The 26,348-nt window shown below is 51.4% G+C and overlaps 1 protein-coding gene across 1 annotated transcript; it reads left to right on the top strand.

Annotated features, from left to right (window-relative positions):
* Positions 1 to 26,348, top strand: TRIB2 (tribbles pseudokinase 2). The gene is made up of 5 exons (XM_072767689.1): positions 1 to 112; positions 1,145 to 1,432; positions 1,680 to 1,935; positions 6,859 to 7,151; positions 23,876 to 26,348. The coding sequence occupies exons 1-5, from the start codon at positions 21 to 23 to the stop codon at positions 24,342 to 24,344; spliced, it is 1,398 nt and encodes a 465-aa protein (XP_072623790.1). The 5' UTR covers positions 1 to 20; the 3' UTR covers positions 24,345 to 26,348.

The following is a 26,348-nucleotide window of genomic DNA, read 5'->3' as shown; positions in this document are numbered from 1 at the left end:
AAAAGTGTCGGTGACATTGAATGGGGAGACCGAGCGCGAGCCCGGCGCGCGCGCGCACACTCGCGCACACGCGCGCGCACGGGGCCCCGCTCGCTCCGAGATCCCCGGCCACGTAAGTAACTATTAATACCGCGTCGCCGGGAGTTGCGGGCGAGCTGAGCTCGGGGACCGGCCTCGGGCACCGTCGGCCACCCCCCCCCCACCCCGCGCGCCCATCCCCCCCTTCAATTCTAAATACACATTCCTCTTACCTCCGGGGAAGAAAGAAGAAAGAAAGAAAGAAAGAAAGAAAGAAATAATAATAATAATAATAAAAGACGAAGACGAAAAGCCATCAATTTCCTCCAAAACAAACCCCACCGGGCAATTTGGGTGTAGGGTCCGGGGGAGGCGCAGTGGTTGCAAATTGCTCCAAGGCGAGATCCAGGTATCCAGCGGGAAAGGAGCGCGCCGCAGGTTGGCCGGGGGCGCATCCCCTTCCAGCGCCCGGAGGACCCCCCCACCTCGCCCCTCTCCAGCTCGCCCTCCCCCCGGAAGCTCGTGCCGGGGGAACCGGAGACCGTTCATCTACCCTCGTCCCTGCCTGCGCTTCTCGCTCTGTTCGGAGGACGGGCTGCAGCGCGAGCGAGGGAGGGAGCGAGCGGGCGGCGACAGCATGAGCCGGCGCTGACCTCCGCCCGGCGGCCCGACCCGGGCTTTGTCGCGGCCCCTGCGCGCGCCCCGCGCCGCCACTCTGTGCCCCGCAGCCTCTGCAGCCTTTTGCTGGCAGCGCTGACCGCTCCAAGTTAAATGCTCCTTTGCCATTCTTTTTTCCTTTCTTTCTTTCTTTTCTTTCCTTTTTCTTTTTTTTTTGTCTGTTTGTTTAAATTTTGGAGAGCTCTTGCGATCTTGGAAAAGCCTCACACGCCATCTACAGTTTAAACGTAGGTAGCTCCTCGCTCCGCCGGCCTCCCCCCCCCCCCCTTCCACGCCCCCCACCCTTTCCACCAAAAAAAAAAAAAAAAAAAAAGAAGGGGGGGGTGCAGCGCGGATTGTGTCTGCCGTGCAGCGCGAGCCGGTAGACCCGTGCTTATTTCCTTTTTTTTTTTTTTTTTTTTTTTTCCTTTTTCCCTTTTTGTTTGGTTTCTAACGCGTCGAGCCCCAGCGGCCGCCGTGCGCGCTCCTCCAAGATTGCACAAACTAGACAGCAGGGCTCCTCCGCCCCGTCCGCGCTTCGGGAGCCTGCGTGGGGATCGCTCCGGGAGACCTGGCGCTGCGGCTCCCCGCCGGAGCAATCGGGTGGCTCGTCTAGACCCACGTTGGAAGGAGACAGAGAGAAAGAAACTAAAAGTGCGGAGACTCTGCAAAATCGCCGGCTGCTTGGGGGTAACAAAAGGACTCGGAGTTGCTGCGGACTGAGCGCCCCCGGGAGCCGGGGCTCGGAGCCGACCAGGTGCCCGGCGGCGCCCATCTGGGGGCTTCTCCCTCTCTCTCCACGCAGCCCCCTTCCCTTCCCGTCCCCTCCCCTCGCGTCTCCTTTTAAAAATCCGTGGCACGGAGGCGCCTGCAGCCGCGCTCGCCAGCGACTCATCATCATCTCTCCAGCGGGGGTGCTGCCTTTTTTTTTTTTTTTTTTTTTTGTCTGTCTGTCTGTCTGTCTGTCTGCCGAGTGCGATCCCCACACTCATGAACATACACAGGTCTACCCCCATCACAATAGCGAGATATGGGAGATCGCGGAACAAAACCCAGGATTTCGAAGAGTTGTCGTCTATAAGGTCCGCCGAGCCCAGCCAGAGTTTCAGCCCGAACCTCGGCTCCCCGAGCCCGCCCGAGACTCCGAACTTGTCGCATTGCGTTTCTTGCATCGGGAAATACTTATTGTTGGAACCTCTGGAGGGAGACCACGTTTTTCGTGCCGTGCATCTGCACAGTGGGGAGGAGCTGGTGTGCAAGGTAAAGAGCCCGGGGTTTGCTGGTTTGGGGTTTTTTTTTGTGTTTTTGGTTTTTTGGGGGGTGCTTTTTTGTTTTGCTTATTGTCTTTTCAAAAGGTTCCCCGGGCCCGTTTGCAGGGGGGGAAGGATGGGGCGGGGGGGGACGGGAGGTCTCCAAGCTCCGGAGCCCCCGGAGGAGGGAGACGCGCGGGGTAATTCTCCGTGGCCTCGCTAAAAAGGGGCTTTATTTATTTGTTCACGTTCGACTAGTTGCGAAGTTTTTAGAGCGTTGCAGACAATGGGGCGGGCCGCGGCGGGGGCGTCCCGGGGAGAGCCCCGGGGTCGCGGGCGCCGCGAACACGCGCGCTCCCCGGGGCCCGTGGGGCGCCCCTGCGCGGGGTCGGGGCCCGCGGCCGCCCCAGGGCTTCTCCCCGACTGTCGCCCTCCCCCCCCTCCCCTCCCGCCGAGGAGCAGGGAATCCCCCGCTCATTTTAGGGCACTGATGACCGGGTTCCTTTCGCAGCCATTGTTCTTAGAAGCGTGCAGGTGTTGAACCTTTGTTCCGAAGGTGCCCTTTAAAGGAGACACACAAAGGTGTCCCCTCCGGCGGAGCCAGGGGCCCAGCGCGCGGGGAAGGAGTTTACAAAGAGCTCCCTGCTGCCTGCAGCCTGGAAAGGAGGGCTGGGGGTTGAAATCAAAGCCGCAGGCGCACCTTTGGGTGTAGGAAATAGTGAGTCCTTGGCTCCTTCTCTGTGGTCTCCTTTCTGCTCATCCTCCGGACTTCCGCGCCTGAACAGCCCCCCCCCAGACACCCCCCCTCCGACACCCCCCCCCCCCCCCACCAACACACCTTTGCCTGTAGGGTTTACAGGCCCGCTTCTGGAGCCCCTGGGATTCTCACTGCTAATACAGAGATGGGCACTTCAGTTTCCTTTTTGTCTTTGACCCCCAACAGTGACTGGGGTGTCTGTGTGTCTTTGTGTGTGCTCCAGAGGAGGGGATGAGAAGGGGAACAGTTGCAAAAAAAAAAAAAAAAATAGAGTAGAGCATACTGCTACCCCGGGCATTGGGACACATAGATCAGGAATTCATTGTCACTTAATTTTATATTCGGTCACTCTTGGTTTTTCTTGGGAGGGGGGCGGCGGCGGGTAAGGGGGTGGTGAGGAGTGGGAGTGGGGACCTCTGCTGTCTTTGAGATGGGCACTCTGCAGAGCCGGGCTCCGAATAAAACATCGCGCTTCTCTACCCTTAACCACAGATTGCCTTATTTCGTAGCGGACTGGAGCCTTTTCATTGTAAATATGGGTTTTGTGGAGGTCTTCAGTCAGTTCTGCAATTGCTCAGTTCAGATCTCAGGGGGAAAATCAGAGACTCTTTAAATAGAGCTCTCTGCTTCTAGGGAGCATTTGGTATTTTGCATCTCCTCCCAAGTTATTGAGACCCAGAGCAACTGTGCCCGGTTAACCAAAATTCGGTCGGCTATTCAGGGCTGGATTGAATTCTCAGAAGACCTGCAAGGTTGCACAATAGGGGAGTCATCCTTTGAAATGAATGAATTCCACAGAGCTGCCACTCTCCTGTGAGATATGCACAATCGCCCAGCAGTGAGAGTGTTCACTCCCTTTGCTCAACTTCGGTACAACATTTTAATATTTTTCAAAGGCCGGAGACGCTTGTAAGTGAAGGGACTCTGCCTTCAAAGTCTGCAGGAGCATCTTGCTGTTATTTCTTTGTTTAAAGGCAGAGGGGACTTGCCCCTGTTCTTTCTTTCTCCCTCCAGATTCTTCAAGACGTTATTTCCCTTTGGGCTGACCTTTCGGTGTCATTCATAGACTTGCTCTTTGGCTTGCAACTGTACTGAATCGGCTGGTTTAGTTCTTGCAAAGATTGAATCAAGCCCCTCAGCAATTACTGTGTGGCTGCAAGTGGATTTAAGTGCAGTATCATTGTTCTGCTTGACACAGGTCATCCCTTTAAGACACGGCAGCCCGGTTTCCTGCAAAGGCTGCAAGACTTTTTATGCAAGCAGAGTTGTGTGTGTCCTAGGAAGCCCCAAGTGGTTTTTGTAAGGCTGCTTCCACGAGCTACCCCCAGATACACGGTGTGAACTCAGTTTACCGCAGGGCACTGTGAAATCTGCACATTGAATCAAGTTCCGTTTCGTGTCTCAGAGTAAAGAGTTCATGTCTTCCAGCTCCCTTGTTGACCCAAGGAAAAAGTCTTTGCAAAACCAGACCAAATGTAAAGATGCCATGACTAGAGAGGACTGCAGAGAGAATTCTACAGGACCCTCTTTGGGATCATTTGACCAAAATAATCAAGCCTGTTTATTGTCTCCCTGAGCCTACTTTAAGCTAGCCAAATGAAGGAAGGCAGCTTTAGGGGGTCTTTACCTTATCATTTTCATGGAAATGCTGGTAGCTACTGTGCAGATTGACATAATTACTATCTTGGAATAATGGGCACTTTTTTTTTTTTTTTTTTTTTTTTTTTGCAAATGCTACTAATGATGGCCTGATCTCACTGCCTTATCTCAACTGTCACATTATATAAGTAAGGCTCCAAATTAAACATTTAAAAGAAGCTGGCAGCCAGGCTTATGGCTGGATTTTGCATTTGAAGGTGATGGTTTAAATACCAGTCCCACCCCATAAATGCCTATTATAGCTGCTACTAAAAGTTTGGTTCTTACCCATTTGGGAGAACAGAGGTGTTTGTTCCATTTTTCATCCTCTGTCCACCATCTTGGAATTTGATCTCCTCCAGAGGGTATTGGCTAGTCCTTGAAGCTGCCATGAATATGTTGTCTTGTTTGTTTGTTTAAATTTCTGTGTCCATCATCAGTGGGACAGGATTAAACCCGACTGAAGGTGTGGAGCAGAAATCACCATGTATTTTTTTTTTTTTTTCTAGAAATGCAACTTGAGGGAGGAGGGTATTACAAATCCTTGTGACTCCATGGGCACTGGCGACAGAGCCTGCAGCCTGGTGCTCCAGGACACATCGCCCCCGTTATATAACACGGAGTGTTTACATTAGCCACTGCAAGACGTTTATTACTCTCTGTGAAATTTTTGAGGGTTTCCTAGGTTTCTGCTGCCCGCAGTCTGGGTGTTAAAGTTGACTCAGGCATTTCAGATTCCTAATTGAACGGACCTCTGAGGTCACTGCTCGTAGGTCATCATTTGACAGTATCAGGGTGTGATTTGTGGTCTCTGGAGATGTTCAAGTATTCATTCTTAAATTCTAGGTTATAGTGGCGGCAGCTGTGCCGCCTTCCTGAGATGCCTCATTATGGTTCATTCACAACGTTACTTTGCTTCCTCGCCCTGGGTTAGCACCAGCCCTCCTGAGGTTCTTTCTATCCTTGTTTGACTCACAGATTTCTTCCGATTTTTTGAAGCTAAGGGCGATTTAACTTAAATCATGGATTCTTAAGTGGCAGCCTGGGTCCCTGGATGGGTTGCCGAAGGCCTGCGAATCCCCTTAAAATGAATCCAGTATTATTCTGCACGCATGGGAGAATGGGCATTGTCAGCCAGGAGGGGACAGGGCTTTGATCGGGTTCTCACGTGGGATCCGGACCCCAAAAAGGTCAGCGGGGTTCTAAATCAACGTCTTCAGTTTAGGAAGAGGAGGGAGGCCCGGTGACCCTGAGTGCTTTATCCATCTTATCCAGATTACTGGTGGCCAAGCCAGGATTAGAGCCTCAGACGGGTGATTTCTAGGCCACGCTGCAAAACGAGGATCAAGGAGAGGGTGTTCTAACTAATGAAAAAGATTTAAGAAGCTAAATGGTTGTTGCTGGAGCATTCTAGGCCTGCAGTGCTCTCCAGCAGAGCACCTCGCGCCTGCCCCTCACTCCTGCAGGCGCAGAATGGAGTCATGTGCCCACATTCCCAGGCAGATAGTAAAACCACATTCCAAACCCAGGGATTTGTATTCCTGATTTACTGGAGGTCTTGAAATGAATGAAAGCTTTTTCTTATAACCTCAACGATTCTCTGTAGTCTTAATTCCTCTTAGGGTGGTTTCAAAAAGGTATTGAGGATGGATTTTCTTTTTAAATAACCCCACAATGAGGTGGCATTTCACAGGCTAATTTTGATTCATAGAAAATCATTGCATAACTGATTCATTGAGCTAGATAGCTGTGGAGGGAGTCGAGGAGCGTGTCTGCTTTCCTATTAAGGACTGTGTGTCCTATTCCGAGCTCTGCCGCTGGGGCTCTATTCGCCTTGCTTTCTGAGCCTCCATAGCCACGTCTGTCTGTAAAATGAAGGTATGGAATTAGAGGACCCTGAGGCAAGGTCTACGTATTTACTCTGCTGATTGCTAGTATGTTGTAGGGTCCTATACAACGCAACTGGCACAGCACAAACTGTGTTGCTCACAATTGCCACGGTTGGATAGTGATGTACGTTTTTTTTTTCTTCCGTTTCATTTTTGGGAGGAAAATAAGACGCTGTCTGCGCAACTTAGCAGGGGGTCGCTTGCAGATTTTGCCTCATTTCTGTAAACCAGTGATGGGGGTAGAGAGGAAACAATGCTAAGATGTCTCATTTATGCACTATTTTACGTCTTGCAAGGCCTTTTTACCTCCGTTATCATATAATATATATATGTGTGTGTGTGTGTATATATATATATATATTTATTTACTTATCATATAATCTTCCCAACAGTGAGAGTCAAGTGTTGTTTGCCCATTTTCGACATGGAGATTCGGAAGCTCAGAGCATTTGGTCAGGGAGCATTTGGGGATGAGCAAAGATAAAGGACAGCTGGGAGGGAGCAGTCAGGGCCAGTGTGGTGTGCATCCAGGTTCAGTCTGCCTTTCATTCCCCTCAACAGCCAATGCCTTGGGAGGGGTCTGCATGCTGGCAGTTGGCTCTAGAAGGGGCACCTCTGACTCTTGATCTTGTTGTGAATCCCGTCCTAGGTGTTCGATATCAGCTGCTACCAGGAATCCCTGGCCCCGTGCTTTTGCCTGTCTGCCCACAGCAACATCAACCAAATCACCGAAATTATCCTGGGGGAGACCAAAGCCTATGTGTTCTTTGAGCGAAGCTATGGGGACATGCATTCGTTTGTCCGCACCTGCAAGAAGCTGAGGGAGGAGGAGGCGGCCAGACTGTTCTATCAGATTGCATCGGCCGTGGCCCACTGCCACGACGGGGGGCTGGTGCTACGGGACCTGAAGCTGCGGAAGTTCATCTTTAAGGACGAAGAAAGGTGAGTGTCATTCCTGTCCGGACCTGGAACTCTCACGGGCTGCTCAGGAGCGGCTCGCTTGAGAGGTTGCAGTGGACATTATCGTGCTGGCCACTGTCCCGGCGAGAAGGCAGGGTGGGAGGGCAAAGGAGGTGAATGAATATTGCAGTGACTTAAGTGCCCTGGGAAGACGGGCTGCTGCTGCTCCAGCGGTGTTACTGAATGCTCAGAGGTCGGGCGCCAGGACGGTCTGCGACCTGCTAATTAATTTTGTTTCGGTGTCGTCAACTCTGAAGGTGGCTGGAAGCCTCTGTGGCCTTTTCAGTGTGCATAAGGCACGAGTTTTGCTTTTGAAATAATCCTGCCTTCCGATGGGCTCAGTGCCTGGCATCAGTCATTTAGAATCCATTCATTGATTCCCCCACTCAGTAGATGTTTCCTAAGTGTATACGTGTGCATTGATACAGCGCGTGTGTTATTCATCACAATTCTCAGTAATGTGAATATCAGCGTGCGTTAGCTGGTCAACTCACCTACAAAGGGATGTTCCAAGCCCTAAATGAAGATTATATATGGGTCAGATGGGAACTGGGGGCTGGGATGTCAGTTCTCACTAGGACTTGGAAGTCGAAAGAGTTCTTATCAGAGAGGTGATTTGGGAGCTCACCTGAAAGATGAGTGTGTTCCAGTGTGCGAAGGACCGGCATGCCAGGTAAGGAAGTTGCCAATACACATGCAAAGCGAAGTGAAGGTCTGGGTTATTGTGGGGGACAGCTGGGCAGGACGCTGGGCATCTGGGTTCCATTCATTGTTCTTCCATTGGCTCATGACATTCTGTTGGGCAAAGCCACTTGGGGCCTGCTTTCTCTTCGATTGTACAACTCTTCTGAGCCACTTTTTTTTTTTCTCTTTCTTTTGAAGAGTATACTGTTTTAGAGGGATGGAGGCAAGTGATTTATAATCATTGCTGACTATTCCAGAAATTGCTCCAGAATTTCTACCACGATGACCTTGGGCTTCCTCAGCTCCTACTAGAAAAGTGGTTGGTAAAGCGGAGATCCCATTGTCACAAGGCCACTGAGGACCTTCTGAGTGCAGAGCTCGCGCATACCATCCATTCACTCCCTCAACAAACATATCTGGAGGATTATTATTATTTTTTTAATCTGGAATATCTTTTATGTGTCTGGTGCAGATCTGGCTTTTCACCCATTCTTCCTGCCAGTTAGCCTGCCGTGTACCCAGAGGCGTATGATATTTTAGGTTACTGCTTATAGGTGTCTGTTGATGTCCTACGTGACAAATCTAGAATGAGATCTAGTGATGTCTCCTTCGGTTTTGTTCATCTTTATGATCTGAGCTCATTGGGAAGTAAATGGGAAGCATTTGGGGATGAGCAAAGATAAAGGGCCTGTGGTTACTTAAACCGAATGCAATAATCTTGTGACAGTTTATCATGCAGCTGAGTGGTTATTGTTCCATGTATTTTACCCATAAACAGGTGTCTTAGGCATTCATGGCAGCTAATAGCCTGGTCTTTGATAGTGCACGGTTTTGACTCTTACTAACAAACAGAGGAATAGGGAGCTCGCCTAAGACCTCGAGTGTGGGGCGACATTTACATTTTCTCTTCTTCAGCTCAGCTGCCTCTGCTCTTGCAGTCTGGAGACTCAGGTTCTTGTCCCGGGTTTGCCTTTAATACCCTCTGTGACCTTTTAGTTTGATCCTTTCCTCCTGGCCCCAAGTTTTCTTATCCTTTTATTGTCCTGGCTCTGTTTTACTGGTTCTGAGGTCTTTCTGAGTTATAACATCGGGTATGTGCTTCATTGAGTATTCTCACTGGAAGTTACATACACATCTGACCCCAACAGACTGCTGACAAAGGTAGTTCCTTTGTCCTTCTGTGTTCCACCTTTCTTGGAAATGTAATAACTGTAATTACAAAAATAAGAGGTGGTAGTTGGAGACCACTATTAAGGTCCTGCTATCAGGTTATTGTTGGCCTTACCTCATTCTCTCTGCAAATGGGGGGATGGGCATCATCATGTTCATTTTATAGAGGAGGACTCCAAAATCTGTGAAGTCTCAAACTTAATAGACAAGAAAGAGCTGAAGTAAGGACATATTCTCTATTAAATCAGCTCTCAAGAAATTCATTTGCTTGCCACGAGGAGTAAGAGCAAATGAATGCCCTCTCTCCTGGGGATCCAAGTTTTTAAACATCACCTTTGACTGTGTGTATATCTCTCTCTCTTTTTTTTTTTTCAAGATTTTACTTTTATTCATGAGAGACACAGAGAGAGAGGCAGAGACACAGGCAGACGGAGAAGCAGGCTCCATGTGGGGAGCCTGATGCAGGACTCGATCCCGGGTCTCCAGGATCACAAAGGCAGATGCTCAACCACTAAGCCACCCAGGTGCCCTGATTGTGTCTCTTTAGAAAGGAATTTCAGACACCAGCAAGTATACAGGGTGGTGCATCCAGTGATAGCACACACATGGTGAATACATATTTATGAAGCGAGTCACAGTAGGTGGACTTCCCCAGGTCACAGAACATGGGAGCAGGTGTGGACTCTAGGGTCTCCAGAGGGCTCATCCCTCAGTCCTCTCCTGTTCCTGCCTGGAATCAGAGCCCCAGAGGTGAGGGTGCTGGCCCCAGTGCCCACAGATGGCTGGAAGCAAATAAGGGGCTGAGTCACACCTCACATTTGCTGCTGCAGGCCTGGCTTGTCCTTTATGGGAAGTTAAGAGTGCCCAGGAGCGCATGGTGGCAAAGCTGAACTCCTTGATGTCCCAGGGCCTAGAGAAGAAACATGAAGATGTCAAAAGCTTCCAATGCTAGGACTGTGAGTCTCTGGCTCTGAGTTTAGAGCGGTGTTTGACTTATGCCGAAGAGCAGGACCCTGTCTAGAAAGATCTAGAAAAAAGTACCCCGTATGAATGTGAAACTAGAACACTTCACTGGAGTAAGCATGTCAAAGCTAAAGCCTTTTTACCTTCAGAGAGCATTTTCCTTCTGAAAAAGGAAGCATCAGTGACAGGGAGGAAGCTGGTCATCACGCGTCCCCAGCATATCTGACAGGACTTGAGCCCGTGCAGCCCTGCCTCCGTGGGGACCGTCAGAGAGAACAATAACTCCTCGTCTGATGGACGAGGTGACTGGGTTGCCCAGGAGTTAAGTGACCTTGCTCAAGGTCATACAGCCAGCATGCTGATGATGGAGCCAGCCTGGAAATCCTATCGTTTCACTCCAGAGCTCTTTCTCTACCCCACACCGTGCTGAAGTCCCGGTGGACTTGCTGTTCCTAGCCTGACAAATGTCTCTGTCTGGGCAGCTCTGAGAAGGTCACTCTCATTTTCAAGGACATTCTAAATGTCCTCATCAGTAGCCGACAGGAACTTTTTCTCCAGCCAGCTGTCAACTTTTATGAAAGAGGAATAATGCCTTGTAGGCTTCCTCCTTATTGTTTTGTTTTTTAACGTCTCGATTTCAGAGTGGGACAGTCTGGGTTTGTCACTCGATGCATTTCTCCCTCTGTACGTCCCAGCAGTCATTGAGTTTCACGGCAGAGTTCCTCTTTGTTGGTCTGCACAGTGGCCTGCATGGAGCGACCCATCTGTTTTTTTGAGGGGGACAGCAGCCAGGGACCTCGCTGGGGACCAGGCTCCTGGCAGCCCTCACCATCCATCCCAATCAGCAGGACTTCATCAATAGGTATTTGAATAGGACTGAAGCCTATGCCTCTCCTGACAACATCCAGCATCCAGCGTGTGAGAAAACAATGGGTTGAATTTGAAAGGCTTTTGAAACGGTGAAGGATGGAGTCTGTCTGTTTCCTGACCCTTTATGCATTGGTCCTGTGGGGGAAAATCTCAGAAGAGGCCTTTCGAAACCCTATTTTATTGAAGTTTCAAATCACCAGACCCCTCTTTTGGGCATGATCTTCTCTCTCTCAAGGATGTGCGTCTTATTGTCTGATGCTCTTGTAAGGGATTGAAGGTGAAAGCATTACATAGTGAAGTTGGCTGGGCCCCACTGGGTGCAGAACGAGACCGGCCTGTGAGCTGACTCCTTATGAGTGGATTTCCGATTCTGGACCTATCTGTAGCTGAATCCGGGACCATCCACGAAAGGGTTCTTGGTAGAACTGTCAGGGCCATTAGTCCAGTTTCTCGAAAGCAGCTCTGACGACATTATGCACACGCGCCACCCCATGTTACGTGAGGGCCTGATGCCAGGGTGCCTTCTGCTTCTGTGTCGAATTAGCAGCGCTGCAGGGCCTTTGGCTTCTCTTTTATTTTGATTTGGGTTCTAGATTCGCATTGTCTCTACCACTCCTTAGCTGCCTGGTCTTGGATGAGCCATTGAATGCCCCTGAGCTGCAGATTCCTCAGGGCAAAAATTAGGACTGCATCTCTGTCGGGGGCTGTGAGAGTGAAATGACCCAAAAGCACACAGGGTGGGCAAGTGCTGAAAATAGCCAATGGCCAGCTGGTCCTGAAGTCATTGATAAAATGGTGCCGTTGTGAACGAGCCATTCCCAGGACGCCCGAGTCCTGTGGAGAACGTGCTCCAGCTCTTAGGGGATCCGTTTCACAAGCAGTGGAACCCTTGTGATGTGAAGGGTCGGATTTAAGCCATACCCTCTGTTCCTGCTGAATTACAATCATTGGATCATCAGTACTGGGAGGGCGACCAACAGGGTGAGTGCAAAGGGGTAGAGTGTGCAGCTCAGAAGGGCCAGAAGGTCGACAAGATGTACGCACGGGAAGGTGGACACGAGGCACGTGCAGGGAGTGAAGGAGCCCGCTCCCCTGGCCTGGACCGGCCAGTCTGTCCCCGGCCTTGTGCTGCTACTTCTCCTCCGTCCCTGGGATGTTTCTGCAGGGCAGAACTAAGGTGCTTTTGTTTTCTTTTTGAGGAAGTTAAGCCCCTACCCCGATTGTGCTCGCTGTGGACACCCCTTTTGCATCCTCAGTTCCTGTAGTAGAATCAGAGATGGGCTGTCGAGTGGGAGGGGCAGCGTGTGTGTGTGTGGGGGGCAAACCCGAAAGAGGACAGTGCCCAGGTCCCAGGAGGGTGTGCCTGTGTCCCCAGGCTCCCTCTCCTTGCTGGGCTGTTAGGCTGACCTACCTGGGCCGCCTCTTCCAGGAGGCCCCCTGTTTCGCTCTGAGCCTCTGAGGGAAGGCCTGAGCTTTGGGAGAAGACCCATTACTCCTGTGTGAAGGCCGAGTCACTCTCTGGATTCCAGCCCCTGTTCCTACGCTAATTAGTAAACTTAATCTTGACAAGTTACATAACCCCTCTTGTCCAGATTGCTTCATCCGCAGAGTGGAAATAACCAGAAGACTTTCCTCATGAAATTAAATGACTTCATGCAGCTGAACCCAGGCCTTGGCACATAATCAGCCACGGACAAGCGGCAGCTCCCACTGTCTTCACCTCCCCGCCCCGTGCACATAGTATCTGGCCCCCTGGGTGACATAGGGCGGCTCGCTGAGTCAGGATGTGAAGAGCCCTGGAAGGAGGTGCAACCTCAGGCTGCCCCAGGAGTGAGCCCGGGGTTCCTACAACGGCTCCTGTTTTGCCAGCTTGCTTTCTCTTCTCCCTTGGGACCAGGCCCCTGGCCACCTCCCCACTCCCCGCCCCCCAGTCGCGATTCAGTGTTGACATTTCCCTGCACAGAAATACGCCCCCCCCCCCCCCCCCCCGTGAATGGAGAAATATGCCTCTGTACATGTTTCTTCTTTGGTTAGATTTTTATCTCTTGACGTCACAGGTTGCATTTCCTCTGCTTTGTGGAAGCTGATCGGTGCCTGCTTCTGCAGGAGGGAGGCTGGACCTTTTGTAGAAACCCAGCAGCCCTGGGGCTCTAGGTGTCACCTGCCACCATCTGCACAGGCATAGGACCTACGTCTCCCGTGTGGTGGGTGTGTTTTCCTCCCCCCACCGACTGACGTCTGCATGCACGCTCTCTCTGTCTCTCTCTCTCAGGTTATTTCTATACTGGCTCTTCTTGTAGATCCTCAGCCTCCATTGAGGCTTCAATATCTAACAAAATACATAGAGAGACCAGACTGGAGACCAGACCCTGCCTTCTTCCATCAACAACGATTTACGTGAAATGGTAGGCTCGTTGTATTTTAGCAAAAGTCCTGATCTTTTAGAAGAGGCCAAGCTCCTGGAATCCCCTTCTTTCTGTTGACCACTTCTATGTACTTGGGGCACTGCCAACCCTTGGGGAAGGCTCACTCCCCCCACGTCTCCCTGGATGGGTTGGTGATCCCCCCTCCTGCAGCACCTGGACAGTCTCCCCTTGGATTGTCCATGTGCATCCCTACGCTGTCCTCAGCTCCTGCTGGCCTGAGAGCTCCTGGGGGACAGAGGCTGTCTCGTGTCCACTGCTGCTGGAACACAGTGGCATCGAATGAATGAAGATCTCCTTCATTGAGGGTCGGCATCTCAGATTGGATTCTCGTGACAGAATGAGAGAGGTGGGGGATAAGTACAGATCTTTGGCCTCTAGGGCCTTGCCCAGCCTGGGAGCCCTAGAAAACTAAAGCGTATATACATCTCTGGAGACACCTTTTCAAAAAAGAGCTACTTTCATTGTTCTGCATCAAGTGAGAAATTAACCCATCATTCCCATTTCGATTTCCTGATTTATGCAGAAGAGACGTTTATTGAAGACACTGTTCCATGTCTGTGGTGGGGGGTTTTCATTTATGAAGGGCGTCCCTGACCGTAGTTAGAAGGGAGGGGATCTTCAGGGTTCTTTGCCTAGAAATGGGCTAACTAGTAGGTATCATTCAGTAGCATTCCTGGCTGAATTATTTACTGTTTTGGCTTAATAAATTAGTTGATGGACTAGACTGAGACCCTGGGCAAGCAGAGCCAAGGGCCCAGCAGTAGGATTTCTTAGTCCTTCACTGAGCCATTTGACCTTGGCCTCCCTTCTCTGATGTGGCTTGGACATCATGAACCTAGAGTATCCAGCATGGTGCCTGATGCACCGCAGAGCCTTAAAAAAGGCAGCTCTCATGACTGCTCTTGGTCATCAGCTGATGGCCTTGGCCCTCACCACCGAACAACCTGGAGATTCGTTTATTTATTCAGCAAATAGTGTTGAGCGTCTGTCATGTACCAGGCACTGCTCCTACAGTGCCCAACGAGACTGGACCCTTCCCTCATGGGACTTCCATTTCAGCAAAATATTATCTAGCATCCACCGTGGACCAGGCCCTGTTCTAACTACGACACTTAAAAGAACTAATTTAATCCTGTTCAACTACTGGATTTTCATTAACCAGTTTAAAACAAACTGGTGGTATTATCACCATTTTACGGATGAGAAAATTGAGGCTCAGGATCTCACAGCTAATCGTTGGCAGACCTGGGGTCTGCACCCAGGACCCTGGGGTCCCATGCGTAGGTCCTCAAATACCACCCTGGCTCTGGGAAATAGACACCAGGTAAAATAGCACCCCTTGTTGTCCTATCCATAGAAAGAATTGTCTCACACAGTTAGGCCCCAGGTGAACACCAGGAGGACCTGACCAGCCCTGAGTCTCGAAGTTCAGTACTTGCTTTTCTCTGAGCGGTCACAGGCCACCCGTTAACCAACCCCACAGGCAGCCCTGTGATGTCCTGCGTTCCATTTTATGGAGTGGGTTTTATTTTCTCTACAGAACTGTAAAGTGGGGTCCGTTTATCTTCTCTGTCTTCCCTACCTGGCCCGGGACTAGCCTTGTAAATGCTTCCTGAACGTCTGGCAATTGACTAAATGGGTGTGTGAATAGCCCCTTATGCCCTGGAGGCATAAATATTATAAGAAAAATCCCCTAGACGTATTGATGGCAGAAGGCAATGGATGGAAACACGTTTTAAATGTCCTTTTTCCAGCACTCTCGGGAGTCTCTCTAAAGCATGAAATAGAGTCAAGCCTATTTGAAATTCTTTGGACCTTAGAGAGTGCGGTTCTTAAGTAGAATCATGCCTACATACCCTGAACTCGAGACAGCATGTTGCAGATGGGAGCATCCTCGACATGGGAGTCACACTATTTTGCAAACGTTTATTAAGCATCTATTATGTGCTACATGCGGCGCTAGGTATTGAGGGTACGAATGAGAATCCCGTCCGGAGAGCCCTCGCCTAAAGGAAGACATAGTGTAATAGTTACTTTTCATACCACGTTACAGAGAATGAGTGTGCACTAGAGGGGTCTCCAGGATCCAGAAGAAAGTATCCTAATGGCAGAGTGGGGTGCAGAGAAAGGGTGTCAGGAGGAGATGGGCTCCTTCTCCGGTTGGGTGGAGTGAAGTAGAAGGGTGTCCACAAAGGATGAGTAAAGGCCAAGAGGCACGAATGAGCCCTGGGAGGGGCGTGCTGGTGGAGAGCACCGTGGGGCGTCAGAGAGGGAAGCAAGGTGTAGGCCCAGGGTGCATGCTCATGACCTTGAACTTGACCTGAAATCCACAAGGAGCCATTATAGGGTTATTATTTTTTTTTCCTAGACAGGATGGCACAGGGTCCAATTGGGATTCTGGAAGACGTGCAGGATGGCCTGGGGATGGGTATCGACTTCAGGAGTCTGAGCCTGAACCAGGACCCAAGCCGTGGGATCAAGGAGGGATGGTTAAGAGGCAGAATGGAACCCGGCCCTTTGATCCTCACGGATAGGGAAATGGGGAGGGAATGTCCCTCCACAGTTCTAGAACGTGTTAGTGGTGTGACCCAAAGCAGAGCCCAGATTTTCTGGCTCCCGGAAAATCATTTTCTGTGCCTGGGCCATCTGGGTGAGCCCCGGGGTAGCACTCTGCCAAGTGGAAATCCCTGTGTGACGCCAGCGCTGGACTGCGGCTTGCGGGGCTCCCTGGGTCGGTGGGGTCACAGGGCCTGGCTGAGCCTGCTCCTGCCTTGCCAGTGGTGCACGGATAGGAACGATCTGGACCCCGGATCTGCCTAGGCCCAAGGCCGGAGCAGGACCTCGAAGTGTGCGTGGCTCGCTCTTCCTGGAAGACCCCAGGCTGGGGGGGGCCTGCCGAGCACTGAGCTCTCGCCTGCCTGCAGCTTTGCTGAGAAGCTGGATCCATCCACTTGGGGTCAGGGGGTCCTTGGGGATCCAGTCTCCATGCAGAGGAGCAAGAGGCCAACAGAGCAGTGATGAGGGAGTGGGAGCTGCACTGCCTTCCTTCCCCCCGCCCCCCGGTCCCGGGGAGGTGCAGGCCGTGCTCCAGGAGCGCTGCCTTCCTGCACTGGGAAGGCCTCGGGGGTGGGAGGTGGGGTGGCCTCCCCGCTGTCCCGTGGCCGGGATGAGTCAGGGCGCAGACGACACAGGCCTCTCTATTGTGACGGGGCCGCCGTGCTGCGGAAACATCTGGGTGCTTGAGTTGGATCTGGCTTCTCATCCCAACTGTGCTCCTCCCCAGCAAGTCGCATCATCTCGCTAAGCTGCGATTTTCTGGAACCCCCAACTACGTCAGGTCGTGAGCATATGTACCACGGGATAGAACCAGCCGGCCCCGGCCTGTAGACTTCGCTCATCCTGAGCTAGAGGGTTTCCCCGGGGTTACCTGCTGATGTGGAAGCTGCTTGACCTGACTGTCCGGCCTGTTCACTGAGTCTACACCACCTGGCGCCTCGGTGGTCCTCAGAGGCCACTACTGGGAAAAAAAAAAAATTCTGTGCACATAGGAAACAGAATTACGGTGACGATTTCTCTGGCAGCAGAAATAGCATCGCGGCGTAGCCCCCCAGTGGGCCCCTTGCTCCTGCAACCGAATCGACAGCCAAGGGTGGCTTTGCAGCCACGGGCAGAGCAAGGCGAGGTCTGGCTGCAGCTGACCTTGCTGGCTTGACCCTTGGCCTGCTCGGCCCCACCCCGTGGAGTGGCCTTCAGTGACTTCTCTGAGTTCCACTGACCTCAGGCCACCGGACTTCCCGGCCCGGGCAGGCCCACTTGATCTCGCTGCCCTTCCAGCCCGGCCCCACCCTGGCCCACCCTGTCCTGCTGCCTTCCTGCTGCGGGAGCCCAGGGCGGTGTTTAAAGGTCTAAAAGCAGAGCGGGGCGGCTGGGGTAGGCCGTTTTTGCCGTTTGGGACGGCATGCTAATTTGGAATCCCGCCTCTGCCACTCGCTTGCGAGGTGGCCTTGGACGAGTCGCATCTGCTTTCCGTAGCTCGGTTTCTTCTTCTAGTAAATGGGCAGGTCCGGCCACCTCTACCCAGCTCAGGAGCTCCAGGAGTTAGGTCATGGGTGCAAGAGTTCTGTATGGGGCCTAGAGCTGAATAAACCCGGGGCCGTGTTTGTCTCCAGAAACCCAGAATCTTCTTTCACGGGTTCTGTCTTTGACGCTAAGTAAATCCTGTGAGGCTGGTGCCAGGATGTGTTTCGGAGAGGCCACCCAGCGTGATGGTCCCCCTGATGTGGACTCAGAGCTCGGTGTTCTCAGGTACCCCACAGGTGGCCTGGGGCCTTCAATTCTCTGTGCCTCGGTTTCCTTATTTGCTAAGACGCTTGCGTGCATGGTAACATTTGTCTTCAGTTTTGTTATGAGAAACAGAGATGTTGACTGAGCGTGTCCCAGCACGCAGTAGGGGTCGAACTCATGGCTGCTATGATCGTTAGGACCGGGGTGTCATCTAGGAAGTGCTGCACGGTTCCTGTAGTTTAAAATAAAAGGAAACTGAAAAATCAGGAATTTTGAAGCTAGGGGAGCCCTTCCCAGGCCATGAGGCTGTGTTCTCATTTTGCAGAAGAGAAACTGAGGCCGAAGGAACCCGTGGTCCTCGCGACAGGTGTCCTGTTCCTGCGACATAGAGGCCCAGAGGGAAGCACCCAGGCCTCTGCTGGGAGTGGCCGGGGCATCGGGACTTTCAAGGCCTGTGCCTGCTGCTCCACGGAGGCGGGAGTAGAAGCACGTCCTGCTGGTTCTGGCTTCCTCACCTGGCTGGGGATCCAATGGCACCGGGCCTGGTGCCAAGTCCACAGGCTGCCCCGTGGAAGCCTTTTTCATTCAGAAGTTAAAGCAAAGCAGGCTGGTTCCTGCCCATGCCAGGGACAGGTTGCAAAATGCATGCGGGGATGCAGCTTCTTGGCCAAGTCAGTCCTGCCCCCAGGCTGATGGCTCTTTCCTCCAAGAAGCTGCAGGAGATAAGCACCGTCATTCACAGCTCTTTGGTCACAAAAATTCTCCATGTACCATCCTCATTCCCACCGCCTCCACAAAGCCCAGGCCGACCGCCCTCGTCGGGACTGAATGAAGTGAGCAGAATGAGCTGGACACATTTTGGGGGGTGGGGAAAGAACATTCCAGGCAGGGGGAGAAACAAGTCCGAAAGGCCCAGGAAGGAACTTGGGCACGGAAGTCACATCCACTGGGATCTGCCAGGGGCTTGTTCGTCTGTCTTCTCCTCTAGGCCCTGGGCTTCAAGGTGGGGCTTTATCTTACCACCAAATTCAGTTAGCGTTGCCTCTGGTTTCTGCACGTTCCCCGTGCTGGGCTTCTCAGCAGATGCTGTCTTCACACTGTCGCATTGTCTCAAAAAAGCAGAGAGAGAGGAGGGGGGTTACGAGTCCTGTCCTGTCCCCAGTGCCTAGCGTCAGTGCCCTCATGATTAGTGGGACGTTTGAATTTCTAGGACCACCGATGCCCTTTGCCCGGGAGTACATAATTCCCACAGGAGACAGGAGAAGCTGTAAGACTGTGCATTCATACCGTCCCAGGCTGACACGTGCTGCAGGTGCCCCTCCTGGCCCTCACCCCACACGTGCTCTCCGGAGGAGACAGCGGCAGCCCTGCTCCCCAGGGAGGCACACCCAAGCCCCAGAGACCTTCTGAGGGTCCCTGCAATAGGACAGCGAGTCCCTGGGGACTGATGCTGGAACTGCAGCGCGGCCTCGGGTTCCTGACCTGTGCACACCCCGCAAGGCCCTTGTCTAAAGACATAATCCAGACCACTTGCCTTGACCCCTGCCTGGGAGTGATGTAAACAAGGTCACAGTGTTCCGAGCAGGAGGCGAGGTCAGAAGTACGCTTGCGAGTACGTCCTCCCCATCTTTCTCTGGGCTTCTCTTTTTCTTCTCACCTCCTTGGAATTGTCTTGGGATGTCTGTGCCCCCCAGGCCGGCTCTCCCTGACCCCGGTTGCATGTGTGCTGCCAACTTTGAGGAGGCCTGATTGACTGGGACAGCCCAGTTCTGGTTTCCTGCGCCAGCTGCTCAGGTGGGTGGGCCAGACTTGGGGCTGGCTGCTCGGAGCCCAGGGAGGGAGGAGCACCCAAGCCCCTAAAAAGCTGCCCTCACCAGATGGGCTTCCTCACCCTTTCTGAGCATTAGGCTCCTGCACTGAAAGTGGTAATAATTCTGGCCTTGGAATTGATTTTATCAACTTTGGAGAGGAAATATATGTAGCTACCCAACACCTGTCTAGGTACATAGATGGTGTTTGGTATCTGGCACCTAATAATTTTCAAAGCCTGAATTTGGACCCAGGTCTCTCTGACTTCAAGACTGAGAGCTGACCTGGTATATAGGGGGCTGTTGTGGCGCAGTGGACACTGAGCCGAACGTGACAACAGATCCGGACTCTCCCCACCTAAAGCCTGGCTCCTGAAAGGGAGGAGGCCAAAGTGGCAGGTGCATCAGCCCAGGGGCAGCTGAGCATCAGCAGCACTTGGGACGCACTTTCTACTGCACTCTCGGGTTGACTGGGTATTTGCACACCTCCTGGAGGTGGGAGAGGAGAGAGACGAAAGCCGGGGAAGGGCATTCATGGACAAGATTGAACCCTTAGCCATTTCTGAAGGTGTTTTTCTTTAATCTGGAGAAGGATTCTAGAAGAAGGATCAGGATGGAGGTAGGGTCCCTGCCGCCTGGTGGAGGGGATGGGTCACAGGGTGAAGCTGAGAATCACAGTCTTGGGTTATGGCTTGGAAGAGGATAAGAATGGAAAAGGGCTTCAGATGTGGTTTAGCATAAGGAGCTTGGGGTGGTGACGTCTGTCTCCTGCAAAGGCCGAGCTAGCAGCAGCTCAGGTCTCTGGAGGCACATCTGCACCCGCCCTCACCCCTCCAGGGACTGAGGTATTGGAATTTACAGCCTGTGCCCCAGGGGTGTTTCACCTGACATCCACTTAATCCTGGCTAGGTGGGCAGAGGGGGGCTGCTCCCATAAAGACGAGCGCACGGGAGCTCCGAGGGGTTGATGGTGTGACTGTCCCTTTCACTCCCAGATTGAGTGTCTGCTATGCTCTTGGTGCGGAGAAAGAGCAGCAAAGAGAGGTGATGTTCCCTACATACAAAACGACCTCAGCCACCTGCTCCTGAGCTTGTGGAGGTGGGACCGAGGTGATCACCCTGCAGTGACCAGGAGAATGGAATAGAGTATAAATGTGTGCCCAGACAAGTGTAAATGGGTGGCATTCCTGGTGGCAGCGAGGGGCAGGAGAGTACTGGGGCCCGGGTGCTGCTGTCCATGGGACGGCCAGCAAGGGCTCTGTAGTGAAGCTCATTTGCGCAGAGACCCGAAAGAAGTGAGTGGGAGTGTGAGACATCCACGTGTCTGGGGGAAGCACATTCCAGGCAGGGACTGGGGGAGAACAGGTGCAGAGACCCCAGGGAAGACTGTGGTGGGTGATCGGTGTGTTTGAGGAGCAGTGAAGAGGCAGGAACAAAGAGGAAGCGAGGCAGGGGATGCAGTCGAGAGGCCCTAGGCTCACCCCACAGCTCGGGGAAGAGGTCAGATGCACCTGCCTGAGCTGGAGGGCTGGAGGTGAGTTAACCCAGCTCCAGACCTGGATCTGCATCTGGTGCTCCTCCCACTGGACCGTCCCTTGTCCCACAGCTGTCATTACCAGAGCTCTAGTTATTCCCGTAATGTTTCTGCTGCAATGACTGTGACCTTGGAGGCCAGGAGTCTGGCCAGCTTCTGAACTGGGGGGCGGGGAGCAGTGGCCAGTGAGGGTCGGGCAAAGGAAGCTATTGGGAGAGCCCACCTGGGCCCTGTTTGTGTCCTCTCCCCTCTGCCCCCTGGGTTTCCCCAACTCCCCTCCAATCTTGGACCATCCAGTGAGGCAGGTGTGGGTCCACCTCACCCACCGTCTTGGATTAGAAAGAGCAACCGGAAGAATGAGACTGGCTTTCAGTCCATCCAGTTCCAGGTTAGCACGTCTAGACCTTTCCTGCATCTGTAGGTCGGTAGCTTCAGGGGGAAGAACGTGTGTGCTGCAAGTTATAGTAGGACATGGGTGAGCACGTAAAGAAGACGTGTTGCTATATATTACACAATCCCAGAATGTGAAAACTGGCAGAGGCTTTCAGACTCTCTTGTCCAGATGGACGCACAACACTGTGCATGTACTTAATGCTCCCGAACTGTACAGTTAAAAATGGCTAAATTGGTAAATTTTATATACATTGTACCACAATTAAAAAAAATAAAATTAAAAAGAAGACTGTCCAACACTCCCCTTTAAGTTTGAGAAACTAGAGAGGTTGAGTCACCTCCGACCCACAGCCACACAACAGATGAGAGATGTAGTCTGGCCTGGAATCTCTCCCCTCGCTCCCAGCCCAGCACCTTCTCCAGAGACCACAGCCATTTATTGCTCATTGGCAGAGATGAGTACAGGGAAGTCTTCACTCCTTAGTCTTTGAAACTTGTGAAATCCAAAGGTCCTCTAAGATCTCAACTTAGAGTCAACTCGGGATTTCATCCCTTTGTTTCCTTTAGGCAGCTAACCTGATGAACTGGAGCCTCGCCTTCCTTCTGTGGCCCACTTAGTAGCCGTGGTGACGGCCCTGCAAGGCTCAGACCTGCAGCCTGAGGGAGGAGGAGGGAGACCACCTGGTGGACCTGAGCCTCAAGCTCTGATTTAGCCCCATTGTGGTTTCTCCGAGCACTTTTCCTATTCTCTGCCCATTGGAGCCCTGTGACACCTTGGGACAGTAGGGTAGAGGCTATGATGTGCGCTTTTGAGATGATGGAATCAACTGGTCTGAATGACGGTGACCTCGTAGGCCCTTATAGGGCCTGCTACTCTCTGGGCTACTACCCTGACTCCAGCCCCCTCATCCCTGCCCCATGTCATCTTCGTGGCAAGCCTTCATGATGTGAAGGAATGGGACTGAGCCTCTGGGGTTTAACGTCTCCTAGACGCTGCTGTTGGAGGCTTCCGGCCAGGAGAACAGGACAATTTCCATTTTAAGCACTGGAGGGTCGCAATACTTAGCTTTCCATGCAGGGGACGGCAGACCAGGGAAACGGGAATTTTTGGGAGGCCCCTGAGCCTAGGAGAAATGCTGGTCTCGGAGCTTCTGGCGCCGGGTGGGGGATAGTCTTCAGTCTTGAGCAAGTCACGTTGTGTCCTAGTCCTCAGCTTCGTTCATTTGTAAGTTAGTATAGTTCATTTTAAGAGTTTAACTTATGTCCCTACGTATTTACTGAGCACTTATTTTTGTGCCCAATGGTCATATCAAGCCCTGCTGGGTGAGGATGAGTGCTGGACCCCAGAGTCTCAGAAGTCGGTGTGGAGTTTCTCTGCCTCTGTTCATGCGTGCCTCCGGGAGAGCCCTGGAGCCTGTCAGCCCAGTCGTCCTTCAGTGGCACTGGGAAGATTGACACACATACCCCTGCACACACATAAGAGAAACCAGTCACCTACGTCTTGACACCTAGAGGTCGAGGTTACAGGTAAATCTAAGGCAGATCGTTATCAGGACAAGGACCAACCCCTGGGAGTGTGATGGGCCAGACAGGAGGCAGGTTCAACAGAAAATCTTGGAAAGAAGAGGGGCTTGAGGATGCCCTGGGCGGGTCCTCGGTTGAGCCTTCGGCTCATGGCGTGATCTCGAAGTGCCGGGATCAAGTCCTATGTCGGGCTTCCTGCGTGGAGCCTGCTTCTCCCTCTGCCTATGTCTCTTCTTCTCTCTCTCTGTGCCTCTCATAAATAAAATCTTTAAAAAAAAAAAAAAAGAAGAAGAAGAGGGGCTTGCGATGAAGATGTCAGCCTTGGCAGGGCTTAGTTAATAGTAATGCATTCCTGTACGAACTTTCCCCAGCTTTGCCTGTGTCCTACAGAGAGGCAGCTTGGTAGTGGCGAAGGAGCAACAGGTTGACTAAGGAAGGTGTGGGGCCAAGTCTTCTCTATTTCCCAGTCAAAAGGCATTGGACAAATTACTTAAACTCCATGAGCCTTGATGTTCTTACCTGTAAACTGGAATCCTAAAATCTCAGATATCTAACAAAAGGACTGTTATAAAGACAAAATGCCATTGAGTGAAAGGTCATTTTAGAATGTACCATGTCACCCAGAAGCTGGCCAGGTCTATGGAAAGAGCTACTGGGAGCTTCCCAGTTGGTTGGATCTGAGCTCAAATCCTGTGAATCCCCATCACCCCCTAGATGTATCTGAGAATAGTAGGAACCTCCTAGTTCCTCATCACTGAGATGGGGCCATAATCATGTCACCTATGGTCTGTATACTTGCTGGAGGTGTGGGTCCCCCAATAGCTCTTAAGCTTCATGCAAATTCCCTGTCACTTATTCACTCCTGCCCACCCCCCCACCATGAAACAGGGTCTGGCACCTAGAAGTTCCCTCAGTAAGTTGTGTTTGGCCAACCAGGTTGAATGAATGAATGGATGATCTCAGAAACATTAGAGCAGAAGCAATGATGCTGTGATGAGATCCATGTGCGTCGGTGTACCCGTAGGAGCTCACGCTGTCCTCTCTCTTGCAGGACTCGGGTCAAGCTGGAAAGCCTGGAAGATGCCTACATCCTGCGGGGGGATGACGACTCCCTCTCCGACAAGCACGGCTGCCCCGCTTACGTAAGCCCGGAGATCTTGAACACCAGTGGCAGCTACTCGGGCAAAGCAGCCGACGTGTGGAGCCTGGGCGTGATGCTCTACACCATGTTGGTGGGGCGGTACCCTTTCCATGACATTGAGCCCAGTTCCCTCTTCAGCAAGATCCGGCGTGGCCAGTTCAACATTCCAGAGACTCTGTCACCCAAGGCCAAGTGCCTCATCCGAAGCATCCTGCGGCGGGAGCCCTCAGAGAGGCTGACCTCGCAGGAAATTCTGGACCATCCTTGGTTTTCTACAGATTTTAGCGTCTCGAATTCAGGATATGGTGCTAAGGAAGTGTCTGATCAGCTGGTGCCGGATGTCAACATGGAAGAGAACTTGGACCCTTTCTTTAACTGAGCTCATGCCCCACAGAGACTTAGCAGGTACCAGGAGCGAGAGAGGGCAGTGGAAAGTCCTTCCAGGGGACATGCATCGCCTGGCTTGGTAGCAAGAAAGACACTGACACTCAAGTTTCTCGGTTCAAAGAAAGAGAACCTTCAAGGAGCTAGCTGAACATGTAGCAGGGGGGGCGAGAGATGTGGGGTGGGGGTCTGGGGTCGGGTCAGTGCCCCTGGAGCTCCTCTTCCCTGACGTAGCCCCCCGGAGACCACCCCTGTCAGTTGGGCTGCTTCCGCCTACCCCACTTTTCATTTGTTCCAAAATAGTTGCAGATCCCGACAGAATCAAAACTCTCTGCCTCAGACACACATCTTGGCATCGCACTGTTAGCTTTTAACTTCTTGTCACGATTCAGGGAAGGTACAATTGGCCAAGGATTTTTTTTTCTTTTTAAACAAGATAACCACCTATCTGATAATTAATGGGGTTCATTTAAAAAAAAAATTCGGTGCACACAGACTGACCAGAAACCTGGGTGCTAAGCTAAAAGAGAATAGAAGTCCAGTTTTGTGTCTCTTAATTGCTCTTTTCAAGTCATTTCTTTTAAATAAACTATTTAATATCCTGGTCAGGAAATGACATGTTGATGCTTTGCTCCCTGAAGGGGAAAAAAAAAAAAAAATCTGTCCTTTAACAAGCTATTCTGTTCTGTGTCCATGGGTTTGTGGCAGGAAGCTATTAGAAGTCAAACGTCCAGATGCATTACTGCTATCAGAGTTTAAAGAAAGAAAAAAAGAAAAGGAAGGGAAAGGAAAAGAGAAATTCACTCCTGAATTTTTTTTTTTCCTTCGAACGATGAGGGCTGCCTCGTAGGTGGTCCTTTCTGCTGGGCTGGGGGCAACAGGGGCGAGATCACGGGAAGTGCTTGGAATCTGAAGGTTTTGCGACACTCTGGTCTCAGCTACACATTTTGTCCTTGTTTTATTGGAAACTAGTGAAACCAAGCAGGTTGTCCCACATGTATGAAATACAGGGCAGCTATTTCCTTTTCTTTAGGAAGAATGATCCTTTTGGCTTGGAAGGCCCTCTGGTTTGGACAAAAGCCCTCGGTTAGAGACAAGTGGGAAGAAAAAAAATCAGCCGGAAGCTAGGATGATATAAATAAAAACAGCTCTCTATCCCAATACGCACCTTTGTATTTTCAAGAATTCTTCTATTTATTAAGGAAAATGTCACATTGTGATGTATTAAGCCAGTACTTCAATTACGGGTTGACTTGGGATGACATGTTACATGCTGTAGTTAACATTTATCTATATATTTTTTTTTCCTTGTTTGAGTATTTCTGTCCCTGAAATAACCTTTCGTTTGGCTTTTCTAGATAGCTTTATTTGATTTCGAGTGGCAAATGTTTTTTTATTACGGCTTTTCTATTTGCTGTATGATACAGAACTCTTTTGGCATAAATATTTGTGTTTCCAGTACCTCAGTTGATTGGATTTTACTGCCTGTATACGTTTTGTGAAATGGTCATGTTTTTGGGTAGGTAACACGTGGACTCTAGTATGTAAATGTTACTTGAATCTGTGCTTCATTATAGTATGTGGCATGTGTGTGCAGATCTTGGATGCTTTATGCCTGCTTAGCAGGAGCCCGGCCTTCACATTCCCAGGAGGGCGGCTAACCGTTCATAGTCGGGAGACAAGGCGGCCATGGATTTGCCCTTGATTCTATTTTGATAATAGAAGATACGAAGGAGAGAGGTTTTTGGTTTGGGGGGGGGGGGGGAGTGGTTTGTTTTTTTGTTTTCGTTTTCGTTTTGTTTTACATTCTGAAGATGGTGCTGTGTCGAGAAGGACCTGTTTCTCTCCCCCATCCCCTACTTTTTCAGAACCCCGTAGGAGGAAAGATCGATGATGTGCATGGTGGGAATCTATGGCCTCTGGTGCTTTGTCCTGTATTTGGTTTAATGTTTTTGTCCTAATCTCTTCAATCAATAAAATTGTGCGTATTTAACTAAAA

Source organism: Vulpes vulpes, chromosome 8 (genome assembly GCF_048418805.1).
Source record: "Vulpes vulpes isolate BD-2025 chromosome 8, VulVul3, whole genome shotgun sequence".
Classification (NCBI taxonomy): Eukaryota; Metazoa; Chordata; class Mammalia; order Carnivora; family Canidae; genus Vulpes; species Vulpes vulpes.
Note: the sequence above shows the minus strand (reverse complement) of the source record. Positions and strands in the feature narration are given on the sequence as shown.

Excerpts from the sequence above, each read along its gene's own strand:
- TRIB2 (XM_072767689.1), top strand. The coding sequence starts at position 21 with ATGGGGAGACCGAGCGCGAGCCCGGCGCGCGCGCGCACACTCGCGCAC. Across the intron at positions 1,936-6,858 it reads GGGAGGAGCTGGTGTGCAAG|GTGTTCGATATCAGCTGCTA; the intron begins GTAAAGAGCCCG and ends ATCCCGTCCTAG. Across the intron at positions 7,152-23,875 it reads ATCTTTAAGGACGAAGAAAG|GACTCGGGTCAAGCTGGAAA; the intron begins GTGAGTGTCATT and ends TCTCTCTTGCAG.